Source organism: Oryzias latipes, chromosome 11 (assembly GCF_053564925.1).
Source record: "Oryzias latipes strain Hd-rR chromosome 11, Olatipes_Hd-rR_3.1".
Lineage (NCBI taxonomy): Eukaryota > Metazoa > Chordata > Actinopteri > Beloniformes > Adrianichthyidae > Oryzias > Oryzias latipes.
Window position 1 is genome coordinate 12,708,345 of NC_136247.1, and position 15,622 is coordinate 12,723,966.

Here is a 15,622-nt window from a genome sequence, read left to right on the forward strand (position 1 = left end):
TATTCAACACACAGACAATGCAAAATACTGTCATTACAGCAGCAAGTTGACATGATAGTAGGGGCGCCCTAGCGCACATTTCAGTAACATTACATGGACATTAGCAGTTTTAGTCTAGAAAAACATGGGGGGGGGGTCCCGTTTGCGGCCTGGGCGTCTGCCAACATTGCCCATAAGAAAAACGGCCACTGAGTTTGCCAACTTGTTGCTTTAAAAACATATGTGCTTCGGAAACCTAAGGCGTGCTGCAACAGGGATTTTGGGGGGAATATGTACCAACCCTTGGAAAAAATCCCATATCTGTCAGTGATTTTGTAGTAATGCTAATTAAACATCAACATTTCACAACAGGACCTGTTAGCTAAGAGCCATCCTCCTATTTCTTGCAGCCTCTCACAGCATTGTGATGTCTGACCTCGTAATGAACTTGCTGCAATGATCTTGGCTGTTTTCTACTTCTGCTCTTGCAGACTTATGGGCTTTGACATAGTTTAGATGAGGCCTAAATTGATGGGCAGCTAGCAGTTCTACTCTGCGCTCCCTGCTCGGGTGATCAGCATATAAGTGTGTTGCTGAATGCTGCTTTTCACCTCAAGTTCTGCGTTAGCAATGACTGCATGCATATTTTCTGCACTGCTTCTGCATTTTGTCTTCATTCTTCCTCGTTAAATAAAAACAGGGTGTAATAGGCTGGGAGTTGTGTTCGTCTTATGTTACCTGATTTGCACATCTTGTTAAAACCAGACTATTTGTGTCCTATCAGGGTGTGTTGCACCTCCATACTAAGTTAGGTATTGAGTGTATTTGGTGCTGGCTGATAGCAGAGCTCCATGCAAATTCCCATTAAACCCAGACTACATAAAACAGCCACCATAAAATAATTTGGCAGCTGGCCTTAGTTGGTCATGACATAGCATGCTACATGTGTTTCTCAGTAGTGTACTGAGTACAACAGCTGGCGTGAGAGCCACGGGCCTCATGATAACAGCTTAAAGGCACACTGATGCAACCTACTCTCTGCAGATTGAAATAAAGAGCAAGAGTCCTTCTCTTGGGTGCAGCAATCATTTGGCACCGAGCAGGGGAGCAACTTAAATCTTTTTTTTTTTTTTTTTGCCAGGCAGCATTTAAGATGATATGAGTGTGTAGTAAACACCAGAGTTGGCAGAATCCAGCAGGCTAAAGTCATTTGAGGTGAGGAAAACACCACCAGCTGTTTTTCTGTGTTCCATTGACCTTTAACATTTCTACATACCATTTTGGTCCGTTTTATTCATCTAAACAGTCTTCAGTCTATCATCCAATGTCAAATCTAAATTAGATTAAAATTGTTTTAACTAGATTGCCTTTAAACAGGTTTGATAGGGTTCAAAAGTAGATAATGTGTTAACAAAAACCCCTTACAGTTTATAACAGACTTACAACAGAACACGCCTGGGACGCATACCTGCAGAAACGAGCTCAATCCACAGATAACAGCTGTTAACTTCTTCTCCAGAGCATGCAAACAACAAACGACGATGTCGTAATCTCTGGTTTAACTGGATAGTACCGTGACAAGTCATCGTAGTACAGCGATTACTACCGGTTTTACTCCACAGCACTGCAGGCCGTGGCGTGCAGCGACCAGGCCGCAGCTCAACGCTTGAAATGCCTCCTGGAAATCTTCCTCCCCGAGGATGAGAATCGGTTTAACGGGCATAGTAACCCCTAATGCCCTCCCAGGCGACCCATATTCTTCGTGCGGCGGTGTCCCGTACAGATGGGTCCACTCCTGTGGCGCGCGCGTCCACAAACACCACACAAAAGTTAAGTTTGTTTAGCCAATCCGACGGTGGCAGTCGCTGGAACGTAAACAGCTAAAGCTTCCTCGGCAACTTTGACGTTTGCGTTACTACGGTGGCGTTACAAAGTACCGAGAAGCTCCCCGCAAACACAAGTGCAAGAGGAAGGCCCGCAAACAAGACACGCACTCATCCTAATGGCCGTGAGAAAGGGGGGGAGGAAGAAAAACCCCGCACGAAAACGTGTCAGTCCGATGATGAAGAACGGCGTACTTTTCACTATTTATTCTGCGAAGTCCGGCGACAAACAGTTATGGCGTAGAATTCCTTTCTAGAGGAAAAGTTTCTCGCTCGCGGTGTGTCGCCGCACCTCTCCCCTTTTTTTTCCACCCATAGAAAAACAACCGTTCCGGCCGGACTATTTTTTATATAAATAAAATCCGCCCAGATGTCGGAAACTACGCCGCTCAGACGAGCCGCTAACTGGGCTTCTAAGCATAGCAAACAAGCGTTAGCACCGCGGCTGGAGCACAACAAGCCTCACCGCAGTGCTGCAGGAGATTTGTAGGCAGCTGGTACTCACCGAGGCTAATGGAGCCCGCGTGCCTTCCTCTGCGGAGTTGTCCGGGTAAAATGGGGCACGGTGACTCGCCGCCCGCACCTGCCAACTATCGGCCTCTCATCTTTATCTGGCGAGTCAACTTTAAAGGAGGAAAAACTACTGCCCCGTACATTCTACTCTACAGTCGCAAAATGGTGAATGGAGCCCAGCAGCCCTGACAACCAGCCCGCGCGGCCAATAGCGCAGCACGACTGTGTACAGTAGCCAATAGAAAGCGGCAGAAGTGGAGCGAGGGCGGGGCCACGTGTCAAAGTAAAACTGATTGACAGGACGGCTTGACCAATCAGCGTGTGGGAAAACACAGAACAGCTGTTGGAAAAGCCAGACTGCTGTGACCAATAGGACTCCAAGATGGGCATGTCTGAGACTTCACACAGGCACGCAGAAGAGCAGTGAAACCTTCCCCTCCTCTGTCTTTCTTTCGCTTTTTTATTGCTTTGTCATTTGTTTGTTTAAATAGTGTGGTAGACACAATTGTATACTCTCCTTTTAAAAACAGGTGTGAGCGACCCGTAAAAAGCAATTCTAAAACTTAAAAAGTGTCAGCTTCCTCTTATTAAACATTTGACTTAAAAAAAAAAACTCTTCCGCGATTTTTGTTGTGCTTTTGTGTCCGCACTCCAGTCTGAGTAATCCACAGGTTAAGTGTAGTTTCAACAAAAGACAAAAACACCAACTCCCAAATTCTCTGTCTCATCTCTCCATCTCACACACAGACAACTTTCTCAGCTCTAAGCCAATCAGAGCTCAGCAATACAGCGGAGTGCCGTCAGGTCCAGCCTCCTCCACCAATCATAGGAGCCTATCCGAGCCATACGTCACCGGAGTTGAATGTGATTGGTCGAGAGGCAGGAGGTCTGCAGGCCAATGGCCGTGTGCTATGATGAGGTCATTGTGCTTGTTGCCATCAGCTTGGCCAAACAGGAAGAGTGAAACCCAAGTGAGTAAATTGAACGCAGGATTATGGTTCCTCTGAGAGTGACCCAAATGCGCAGTAGGTCTGCCTGTGCACACACAAGCAGACACAGACGGGTGTGCACGGAGCAACACAACATGCAAATGATCAGACACAAACAAAACTCTTGAGTAACACATCCTGCAGGGACTTCATACAACAGAACTATGTTCTGTTTCCATAGGGGACAGACGCAGAAGGGGATTTTCAGTCAATGATCACACAATCTTGGCTGTTGCAGTGGTGCGCACTGAACTCCCGACTACACAAACGCAAGCAATGACAACAGGGAGCACACATTCAAGCAAGCACCTGCACACACAGCATAGTGAGAACACGCCTGAGCGTTATATAAGCTGTACGTGTGGTGGAGCATGCACACACACAGCCGTTTGAGTAGCTTGTGCAGACAAGGCAGCCTGTTTAGAATCCACAAACACAATAACACCCTCTGATCCTGTGCACACTCGTGCTCATTAATTTATTTGCTGTGCATCATTTATTGCCATAACATGTGCAACTTGTGACCGAAAAAGCAACGTGGCAAAGTGCAGAGAGACTCCACACCCATGGTGGAGAAGCACAGCAGTCTGACTGCTTTCACTTGGAGGGCGGCTGGTTTCGTAATGCTTCACCGAGAAACAAACCTCTGCGTGAGGACAAGATACAAAGACGAGGTTCCAGTCAAAGATGGAGGGGAACCAGATGCTGAAGGACAGACAGAATGGGACTTCCTGCTGCATAAGTGGAGTTGTGAATGAGCCCTGCAAATCCATGTGGCATTAACACCTTTAAGCACTTTCTAAGAACAAGGCTGAAAACTGCAGCTAAGCCCCTCCCAAATCCTGTGGACTTTAGGGCCACTTAACTGCTAAAAGGCTCCACGAGGCCCTGCACCACGACCAACGCCACACTCCAACGCCCTCCGATTCAAGAGCGACAAAGATCCAGCCTCTTCAGCGGGGCCAATATTCTCAAGTTGAGCAGATGTAGAACAGATTCAGCAGCAGGTGTGAATGATTCACCCAAACACTTACTCACAGACAATGCTTACACAATAAGCTCGTAAAGCTCTAAATAACCTCCTCGTGTTAGCTGTCCAGGTCCTCCCAAATCTGTTTGAGCACGGACGGAGAAGAACCGCTGAGGACCATGTGACAGCCCCCACGGTGACTCAGCAGTATGGCTTCAGTCCTGTAATCATGTAATAAATATCATCACTTTTCCCATCTAGGATTCACAAAAACACGTGAGCTCTAAAAAATAGCAGCTTCCAACTAAATGCAGGTCTATATGCCAGTTTTTCTGTAAAACTATTACAAAAAAGAGACTCTGAAAGCACTTCCGCGTTCATGCCAGAATGTGCAAACGAATATGAGAGCCTGCAGTCCTTAAATAGCTGTTAACTGGCTGATTGACAGGAAACATGTACTCAACCAGAGTACTGTCAGCTCCAACAGTGGGTTTTAAAATTCAGCAAGGGAGTTAGACCGGCAGACTGCCAAAGAAAAAGTAAAAATCTGTACATTGATGCCTTTACTACCACTTTAAATCATCAATTAGATATCTTTGAGACCCATTCTAATGGGTTTAAGGTGTTTTTAAGATGTTCTTGTAGCCTTTTCTGATTATGGAGGACACAAAAAAATAAAATTCATATTATAATTAGATTTCTGATTATTTCTTTATTAAATTCATTGGGACTTAGGAGCAGACAAAAAATGCAGTTTGAAAAAGTTTGTAGTTGTTGTATACAAACTACAATCAGCAGGCTATGACCTTCCTGCTGTGCTACATTTTGATGGACCCACTTGTAGAAAAATAGATCCATGAACTTCTTTGTTTTCCTTGTCTGAGCTGGTCTCTGGTTCAAAAACTCGACATAATCATCATTAAAAGACCACTGGGAATGCTTTAAAATAGATCAAAAGATGTTTTGAGGGAGACTTTAGTATTTTAATATCTAATGTTTTTGTTGTTTTTCACAACACTCAGGCCTTTTTAGGAGGTCCAGCATTCCTCCAAAGATGCAAATGTCAGATATTTTAGTACACACCTCTGCATCACACTCACACATGCTGTCAGCTGTGCCAATGAAAATGCTTTGTCCTTTTCGCAGCCTGGACGATCTCTTCCTATTTGACACGTGAAACTTGAAACACGGACTCATCTAGACCCAGAGTGCATGTCCACTATCTTCTTAGATGGCTTGTGTCTCTCTGCAGAGATGATATATGGTTACTTCCAGGCACAGTGTAAAATGACAATGACTTTTCAACCTGCTTCTGAGCCCGTGTGGCTGCATCGATTCTGATGACAGTTTCCCACACGCCGACATCTGAGAGCTTGAAGGTCACGCACATCTGATTGGAGAGTCTGGCCTTGACCTTTAAGGGTGACTGTTAGGATTTTTAAACAAAGTTGCACAAAAAATTGATAAGATACATGTATTGTTTTCGTTTTTAATTTAGCTCTGAATGAGGTACTAAAACATTTAGGAAGATGCAACAAAACCTCAGCAGAGGACTTTGTAGGCCTCAGCAGATCTGCTATGTGTTAATAAATGAGGTTAGCCGTAGATGAAAATGCTAAAATAGGTTTTGTAGCTCATTTTTAGCTTGAATAATTAACAACTAAAATTGTAATAGTTTAGCTAGCTGAACTTTAAGTCAAATTAAGTCCATTACTGACCTCATCCTTTCCCTTCACTCTGTGATTTTTCCAGCATGATGCAGGCAGTTCATTCAAAAAACCCTTTTTAAATATCCAGAGTCCAATTGGAGAAAAACTGAAAAAATATGCCAATAAATTAGGATATTAAACGTAGTTTCCTTTGTGTTCTGTTGTTTTTGCAATCCATTCAGAGCTGTCTTCTATTGAATGTGTTTGGCATTGATTGTGTATTCAGATGGAACTAAAAGAGTCACACCATTGTGTTGTCCGTTGCCCACGGTAACTCAGTAGTACTACTTTGACTTCCTGTAAATGTCTTTAGAATATGTTTAGAGGGAAACAGCAATGCATTATACATGTGCATGTTTGTCATTTACCAGACAAAAAGATTAGGATGTTTTTACATTTACAGCAGTTACTCCCTTTAACCAGTAGATGGTGCTGTCTCACTGGTTAACGCATTTCTGAACCTTACTGCGCAAATGCCGACCTTTTATCTCCACAAGTAAGTTCGTGCTATTTTTTTATTTAAATTTAATGGAATTTTTTAGATCAATATTTTCATCCAGATAACTTTCTTTATAGTTAACATTTTTCATGGTTCTTTTCCTTTCATTGCCATTATTAACCTTTAATTTAACCAGGAAAAGTCCAATCTGTTTTGGAATGTGGCGTGGTTGATCATTACAAAGCATTGTAGAACAACAGCACAATTCAAAAACTATTAAAAACCTTTAGAAGCCAATGAACAAAAGTTTAAACAGCAGCAAATATTTTTTTGTAGTAAAAGTTTGTGTTGTGTTGTTGGGTTTTTCTGTCAGTTATTGTTTGAAGCCTGTTTTCATCCTCACCTCCAACCTGAAGACAAACGCAGACAGCAGCAGTAGCAGGTCTGAGCAGCTGGATGTTGTCTTTCCAGCGACAAGGACATTCTGCTTCTAGAAATACACTCGTAAAACTTCGTCTTTGAGCTCTAAACAAAAGCTCCTCCTGCCCAGAATCAATCTGTCATCTTCTTTGTTTGCATTTACGAAACATTTAAGTTAAGTTTCCTTTTATAAAAGAGCAATCAAAGTGATTCATTCCACAGTTAAATGTTTTTGCAGTTCAGTACAACAGCAACCCACAATGGCAAACAATGTTAGAGCTATCCAGCCGTACAGTGTTAATCCAGATGCCAGCTCGGATGAGGAAAAAAAAAATCTACATGGATGTATTTGTCTGTGGCCCGCGTAGTACACCTAGCGTTGTTTCCACAAAACAATCACAATCTTTTTTAAATTGCATTTTGTGGCTGCTCCCGATTCACAACGATATCAGAAAAAGCCATTTTAAGCATTTTTTAAAGCATTTGTTCTTCATATATGTCCTCCATCATCAAAAACATGTCACGTTAAAAAAAAACCAAAACAGATAATCCTCAAGAGTGATACATTTGTTTGCCTCCAATTGGAGCTAAAACCGGCTTAAATTGTTGCTGAGTTTCATTCTGATTGATGACGTTGATAATGAAACACACGAGCCGCATGCGTCTCTCTGGGGTTCCAGAGATGAAAGTGAAGTTCTTTCAGTTTCACTGCAGGATAATTAACCCGTCTGTTCTGATCTGGTTTCTGTCCCGGCCTCTGAAGGCCGTGACCTCTGACCTCAGTCGTCAGCCAGAGAACAATTCCTCTCTGCTGGAGGCGAGGGGCTGGTCAGTCAGCCTTTTCATGCAGCCCGCTGCCCTGAGGGGAGTGGAGGCCGCCTCACGCTTCAGTCTGACACAAAGGAGACCAGAAATGAGGAGGACGGCGCTGAAATGAGGAACTGTTTAACACGGAGGATACAACGGCTCTGATCATCCTTATTCTGGAGGATTCAGTGACTCATGTTTACTGCTAAAAGATTTCATTTGTACTTAAATTAAATATTGATTTTTAATTTAATAATTGTCAGGGTTTATACACAACTTGATATTGTTCCACTTTATATTCTAAAAATAAATCTAACTTAAATGAGTCTCAACACCCCCCACCCCTTTCAAAAACGTGAACCTTCAGGAAAGGTTGCTGTATTCATCATTTCCATCCCAACTTCCAGCTTCAGATGGCAAATGGATGTTTAAAAGAAAAAAACAACTTTGAATTTCAGATAATTGCACAGCAAAAGTTCAGAGCCCCAAAAGATATGTAGTCGTCTTTTATTTGGACCGAAATTCAACTGGAAGGCTTAAGTTCCTCGTTTTTCAGACTGGTGTTACCTTAAATGCTGGTTTAAACTTTCTATGCAAACAATCTGTAGGCAAACGTTTACAACATTGGCCTCGCACAACGTTTTAGTACCACTATCTGACACCAGAGGGAGCCAAAGCTTCAGAGAGTGCGACTCTGCTTCTTCAGGAAGCTCAACTGCAGCTCCTTTTGGACACATTTTGGTTCAAACTAATGAAAGTTTTTAGAACAAGAAAAGCTGTTTGGGTCCTAAATTGTAATATGAAGACTTGCTTTCTACTTTAAACTAAATGGATTGGTTTCAGCAGTCAGATCTGTTCCCTTAATAATTAACTTCCATTATTTGGGTCTAAATGTCGACTAAAAAAAGAATCTTTAGTTGTAGGGAATCCTTGAAAAGTTTCTGTGAAATTCTTCAGTGTGAGATTCTTTTACAATACAAACAATCCTGGAAAAGATTGTTTCCAGTCAACATCATTTGCTCTGTTGGGTATTTTGAATGAACTGCTGGTTATTTGGTGAATCAGGATGAGGGCTTAAATTTCTATCTAGTCTTGTGAAAACCCATTAATCTGCAAACTGATGATTTATTTTATTTTAAAAGAGACTTTTTGGCTCCAAAATCTGGATCAATGACTATCACAAGTAATCGCAAGACTAGAAAACCACAAAGTCTGAGTGTCAGTCAGGTGGTTGGTTATTAATGTGTTTTTATTTTAGTGTGACGGCCGTTTGCTAAGAGGAAGGAACTTTCAAATCAAGACAGAAAAAGCGACAATTTCCACCTTTTTTTTTAATGAACCCTGATTACTGTTGAATTACAAATGAAGATGAACAGACAGAGAGAAGGAAAACAGAAGAATGGTACAAACTGTCTTCTGGAGTGAGAGCGCACTAAAGGAGTGATCACAAGAGAAGACCAGGAACAGATCAGAGATAGGAGAGGGAGGGGGGGGGGGGACACACATGTCAAATAACAAAACAAGTACAATGTTTTTTTTCTCTCTTACATAATCCTGCATTATGGCAAAAATATATGTACACAAGTTAAAAAAAAGAAAAAAGGCGAAAACCTGTAACCCCCCCAGCTGTATGTAGGCATTACTTGGCCCTCCGTTTTTCTGCAGAAACAATTACAAAATGAACGCGAGAACAAAAATACAAACTGCACCGAAGCCGAGCCGGGCCGGGCCGAGCTCATGAGTGCAAACTGGCACAAGAGATCACAAGAAAGCAGGAATTCAAGGAGAAGAGGCCGGGCCTAATGGAAAAAAAAGTCACGTCAAGAATATCATTACACAGAAACGATAACACAGAAGAATTTTAAAAACACGTCGAGTTTGAAGCCACAACAGGTGAAGGCAGCGCCGGTCGTCTTTTCCTCAGCAGACGGTGAAAACCTGCTCTGATCAGGACCAAACAGCTACATCTGTCTGCTGAAGGAAAAGGAAGATTTAAAGGAGACGGCGATTAATCGGGCGCTTAGAGCATCCAGCCAAGTTAAGGTTTGTGTGCAGAAGGCTCAACCACACACACAAACACACACACAGCCATCGAGATGAGCGTGCTCGGGAAGTCCCTCACTGCTGTTGAGGTTTTGTGATGCCGTTTCCTCTGTGTGTTTGTGTGTGGTGGGTGTAGTTTCTTTGGTTAGGCCATCTACTCTTGAGAGACTGCGGGGGCGGCTGATGTCACCCGTGATGTCATGTTTCCCTTTATTGTAGCCGCAGAAAAGCCACACTCTAACCCCTACAGTGTGTGTGTGTGCTGCACACACCGCGACCCAAAGTCCAGGCGTGTTCCTGCTGAAACCTGTCGTCCTGGCAGGGACTCCACCACCTGGATCCTCGTGAGGTCTGGGTTCAACTACTTTGGGACTTTGGATCGAGCACCAGGAAGGAGCCGAACCCCGCCCAACCACAAACACGGCTGCTTACAATGTAAATAAAAGTGGACCCGGGCCTGCCTCCACCTCGCTCCATCTCGCCCTCGCTCCTCTGAAAGCACGCGTTACATTTATTTTACAATATAAATATAAACTCTGATACTGGTAGCCTTTGTCGGCGTGGCGCGCCGCTCAACACAAGGCGAAGGCTGAATTATACTGCTGACAATAGAATATATACACATCTTTACCGTCAAAAATAGGATTCTCCTGATTTGTATCAAATGACCGTATTGAAATATAACATTTGAATATATAGTTATACTTTTTGTTTGTAAATGATCTGATTTTGTGTTGCACAAAAGCAGAAGGCATGGTGGTTTAGAGTCTAATACATTTAGCTGGGGCTCTCTAATAAAAACACATGTTGGCTTGGAAAAAGGCACAGTCTCTACTACGGTTAAAAACGCACAAATCAAAGCTCATAAAAATAAGTTCTCTTTTTCATGGGAGTAAAGTGAACCTTGAGGCTCCGCATTCGTGACATGACTCCTCGTCTCTTCTAGACTAATCACTTTGCCTCCATCGCTGCTTCTCAAAACATCACATGAACACATTTGGTTATTCAATCCAAAATACAGAAGAAGGCCTTCAGATCACTGCAAACGCTCCTCAATACTGCCCCGTCCTCCAGAGGCAAACACGTCCTTACACAGAAAGAACAACAAAAACAACGGAGGAATGTAAGACCTTTAAGTTTAAGGGGGAAGCGCCCCTCAAAGGTCGTGTGAAGACACTAAAAGGCGGGGCAGCTGGTGTTGCTCTTCTGCCTCAGACTAGAGGACAGTTCTTCCTTCTCCTTGTTCGTAGCTCACCTGTCCATAAAGGATTTTTACGTCTTTATACACTGTAGTGACGGAACTAAAGATGGGGGGGGGGGTTTACCCCCAGTTATGACATGCACACAGAGGCACTTTTGTAATCTCTATCCGGACTGTCTTCAGTAACATCAGGATGGTCCACCCAGGAGCTGGAAACAGGAAGTCCACGTCCCCTCTGCTCAGAAGGCTGGGTTTGCCCACTGGAGGCACACTCCGCCTCCGTGGGGCTCAAACTGAATGAAAGTACAATCCAAGTCTGGTCATCTGTTAGTGTTAAAGTCAAAGCAGATCAAGTGTTCGGCTGAGAAAGCAGAGAAGAGTGTCTGTACAGGGCAGCCATATTTCATGAATAGTCTGTAGCGCCCAGCAGCTGCTCGCTGACAGTACTGACCAACAGATTCTGCTGAAATAGCAAAACCTGAATGATTAAGAGAGGGATTTTTTTCTTTTAGGTTCCCGGAAACTTGTGTCATAAGCAGGAAATTATTTTGTTCGGTAAGTAATTTCAGGAGCGCATGCGGCTGTGAGGTCAGTTAAGGGTGCCAAAAAGCTCCTTTAATTATTGCACAATAAAGTACTTTCCTGCCTATGGCACTCCAGGAACCAAACTCAGGCCCGTTTGCGTCCGTTTCAGCCCTGAAGTTGCACTGAATGAGAACCGGCTACATCGACTGCAGCTGGCAAGAGGTGCCGAGGCTTCGCTCTCTGCCGGAAACACCGGAGAAACCTTCCCGTCTGTTTCCTGGGTGTGAGGGACACTCAGCAGCTGGCGTTCTCCAGAGACAGCTGTGCCGTCGCCCTCTGCAGCTCAGAGCTGGATCTGCGCTGGGTGGGAGCAGGGGGGAGCATCAGCCCCAAGATCCCGTCCCGCCCTCCTCTGTTCTCATCATCCCCCTCTCTCCTCGCAGACTCCTCCTTCTTTCCGTCCACCTCGTCCTCGCCTTCAGCCTTAACTTTCTTGTCCTCTGCTTCATCCCTCTCTCCGTCCGCCTCCATCCTCTGGTCTTCGCTCCAGCGGCGTTTGAAGCGGAGTTTGAGCGGGATGCAGCGTGTGCCTCCGGGGCTGATGGGGGGCTGACACGGCTCGCTCTTCATGGTGGTGATTAGGGTACAGGCTGGGCTGCTCCCGAGTGGGGGAGTGGCGGGGGTTTTGAAGACCTCCTCATCATCGTCGAGGTCGTCATCAGGGTGATTTTGTGGAGGAGGAGCGGCAGAGGAGCAGCTGACACTTCCATTGATGTGGTGGTTGCTGTTCGAGTAAAGATGGCGGCGGCAAGCTGTTGGGGTGCCCATACCACCTTCTTCCTCCTCGTTGTGATGCAGCTCCTCTTCCTCGCTGAGGTCAGTCACCTCTACATCTTCCTCTGACATGTCTGACATGGGCTCCACCTGAAGAGGAAGAACATTTTAAATCGCTGCCTTCATCGTTTCCCTGACTTCAGAAACGGCTCGTTCTGAGCACGCTCAGACTCACCTTGATCTTAGGGGGGCCTCCTGCCATGGCAGAATTGCTCATCTGACCAGAACCCGCAAGTGAGGATGTGTGGAAGGAGGAAGATGCCAGGGAGCTTCCTGCCTCCCTATGCTTGCGCCCGAGGGGAGGGGGCTGCAGCTTGAACTTGAATGGTGACGGATGCTGCTGACCCTCCTCTGTGCCCACCGGATGCTGGCCGAGGGGATGCGAGAGCTGCAAGGCTGGGGCGTGTAGGTGGTGCGCGGCAGCTTTCTCGGGGGTGGGGCGGTGGGGCTGAGGGACGATGATGTTGGGGTAATGCAGGAAAGCTCGGGGGCTGAGGTGGTAGTTGTAGACAGACTGGGTGTGGGCCTGCAAGTAGTGCTTCATGTCCTCCGGGTTGAAGGAGAAGTGGGAGCCCATCATGGGAGATGACAGGGAGGGAGAAGGGGTGTAGGCCAGGTGGGGAGTGGGGGTCATTGACAAAGCTGGGGACAGAGTGGGAGCCAGGAGACTTCCTGGACCAGGCAGTGGGGAGACGGGGAAGGGGGATAAAGATTCTGGGTGAACCCTTGGTGCCGGTCTGTGCAGTCCTGCTGGGTTTTGATTCCCCCCAAAAACCCTGAACAAAGAATCGTGCGGCAGGCGATGGGGGAGCAGACCCCTGAAGGCCCTGTCAGGCCCCCCAGCTCTTTCGTCAGCGCCCGCTGCCTCCTCAAGCTCCGAGGTGGTGGAGGTGCCGTCACTGCAGTCGCTTACCGAGCCGCGGGCCATGCGACGGGCCACGCCGCTGAAGACGCCCGGGCTGCGGAGCTCCTCGCTCGATGAAAGCACCTCTGATGGTGTGGAAGGGGGGAAACGGAAGTGGGTTCCTCCAGTTGGCACAGGTGGGGCGCTCTGGGGGACTCCCCGACCTATCAGGACCAAATCAGAACAATTGTTTACAATAAAATCCAGAGCCGAAGAGCTAAGAAAAACATTTTATTTCATTTTTTTAAGATCTTTGAAGGCATTTTCTTTTCTTTCAGGAATCAGACACACAAAACAGTAAGTTGTGGGTGTGTGTCTGAATTACAAGTTCTTTTTTTTTTTTAACCCTCCTCTTTTCTCTTGTGCCAGGGAGCCTGTGGCACTGCAGCAAATTCTTGGCTTGGGAGCAGATGCCAGAATTAAATGGTGGAAAAGTTGTTCTTGCTGCCATCACAAACATGGGTTGGGTTCCTCTATTTTTCCAGTGCTGCTGAGTGACTGTGTGTGTGTGTGTGCTTCTCCCTCTCTTTTGGAAAAAGCCCGGGTCTCTGCCATGGGTGTCAGAGTGAAGGGGAACTGCATGTGTGTGTGTGTGTGTTAGTCGTGATGAAAGTGTGCGAGCGCCTGGGCTCACAAGCCTATCCAGATTGGCGTGGGCACTTGTGTGTGTAACCATCACATGAAACCATCATATCACAACATGTCAGTGTCTGGGCCACATCACACAGAGGCTATAATTAAAGTTTTGTGCTGCACTTATGTCACCCAGGATCCAGAGCTCCATCAGGGCCGTTTTTACCCTGGGTGGCCGGGACCAGACCCAGACGTCAATTCCGGGAAAGCAGGATAGGGGATACGCTGGGACACGGTGCGCGCTTGTACTAGACACACAGACAGCCTATGAAGTCACGTGCACCCGTCTGACACGTGCCACCTCCATGGAAAACACTCCATACACCAGAACGTCTGCTGTGTACTAAATGCTTTCAAGTGTTCAACTCCACAGATTTTCCCTGCCAGGAATAACTCCAGCTGCAAGGTCTCTGGTTCAGTGCCGCTTCTTCAGGCGTTTGACCCTTTGGGGCTCAACTTTCCATGTCGGTGTGAATGTGTGCAAAACAAAAATTTGTGTGTGTGTGTACATACCAGAGCCCATGTCGATGAAGGGGTAATTGACGAGCACGAGTTTGTTGAAGTTGAACTTGTAGGTGAACCTCTTCCCTTTGGTCTTGTGGAGAATCCTCTTGTTGTAGTAGTATCTGCAGAGATACACAGGATAATGTGATCTTCCAGCAGGTGAGTAAAAGAAAAACTGGAAGAAAAAACAACAACAGAAGTTGTGGATTTCCAGGGAAGACTGGACAAGAGACGGCTACAGGAGAGAGGCGGTGAGAGAAAAGGTTATAAAACTGTTGGAATCAGCTCCAGAGAGTCAACAACATTAAAATGTTCATTTATCATCCCCTCTGTGCTGAGTGAGAGTGGTCTCCTCCCATTAAAAATGCCTTACTTCTGGGCCCTATTGAAACTCAATTCAGTTGCCATTTTTTTGAGATGCGGATGGCCCAATGTTGAAGCCAGACAACTAAACAGTGACTGGTCTGAGCCAATGTTTCTATTTCTCAATTTCTCTTAGAGTGAGTGGTAACTACCCAGGCTGGAATTTCTCCAGAAAATCTGTTTGAAAAGAAAAAGTCTGTATTATGAGGAAAAGATGATCAGAAATCTGCTTCCATCTGTCTGCAGCATATAAGCTGAAAACGGCTTCCCCAGTTTGGTTCTGCTTCATGGTTCCACCAGCTGGTTTCTCAGAGATCTTAGAGCTTTTTTTGGTTAGTGAAACAGTAGATCAGACAGGTATTTTGGTCCCAAACCATTACATGATTTATAAACTAGCAACAGTCCTTTCAAATTGGTCCTATTTTTAACTGGTAGTGAATGGGGCTGACCAGAGCGATGTGGTCACTTCTTTTGGTTTTGGGTTTTGGCAGTAGCCATTTGAATGAGCATGTATGTAGTACATCGTTTTCTTGGTTGATGCTGCCTTTTTATTTTATTTTATACAAAGAAATACATCTGCGTGCTCCAAATAAAGAAAAACTCCAAACCACACAAAGTCTATGTAAATGAAGGCTTTCTCTGAACCAGCACATACATGTTTTTCACACCATTTAAAGCTTTTTCTGCCATCATTTTTCATTTTCAACACAAAAGGTCTGAAGCGCAGTCACTAATTCATTATTCCACACACATTCCAGACTCCACGTTTGGACAGGTTAGGGGCGGGAATGAGGACAGTTCTCATCGTAGAGTCGACCTTAAAGTAAGTTTCTCCTGAAAGTAAAGTTTGCCATATTTCAACCTTAAATTTCAGAACACAGAGTGGTGTAAACTCCAGATTACATT

General features: G+C 45.2%; 2 protein-coding genes across 4 annotated transcripts in view; both read right to left on the minus strand.

Moving 5' to 3' along the window:
• cica (capicua transcriptional repressor a) overlaps positions 1-2,574 on the minus strand; it is a 44,092-nt gene extending 41,518 nt beyond the window's left edge. For both annotated transcript variants that reach the window (XM_011481013.4, XM_011481012.4), the window contains exon 1: positions 2,368-2,574. The gene's annotated coding sequence lies outside the window, so the exon portion shown is untranslated. The remainder of the gene's footprint in view (positions 1-2,367) is intronic.
• A 6,451-nt stretch (positions 2,575-9,025) lies between these two features.
• Positions 9,026-15,622, minus strand: part of erf (Ets2 repressor factor) — a 30,319-nt gene continuing 23,722 nt past the window's right edge. For both annotated transcript variants that reach the window (XM_004074274.5, XM_078954846.1), the window contains exons 3-5: positions 14,363-14,475; positions 12,488-13,380; positions 9,026-12,402 (exon numbers count right to left, since the gene is read on the minus strand). In XM_004074274.5, coding sequence (XP_004074322.1) covers positions 11,773-12,402; positions 12,488-13,380; positions 14,363-14,475 — 1,636 coding nt within the window. In that variant the 3' untranslated portion in view covers positions 9,026-11,772. The remainder of the gene's footprint in view (positions 12,403-12,487; positions 13,381-14,362; positions 14,476-15,622) is intronic.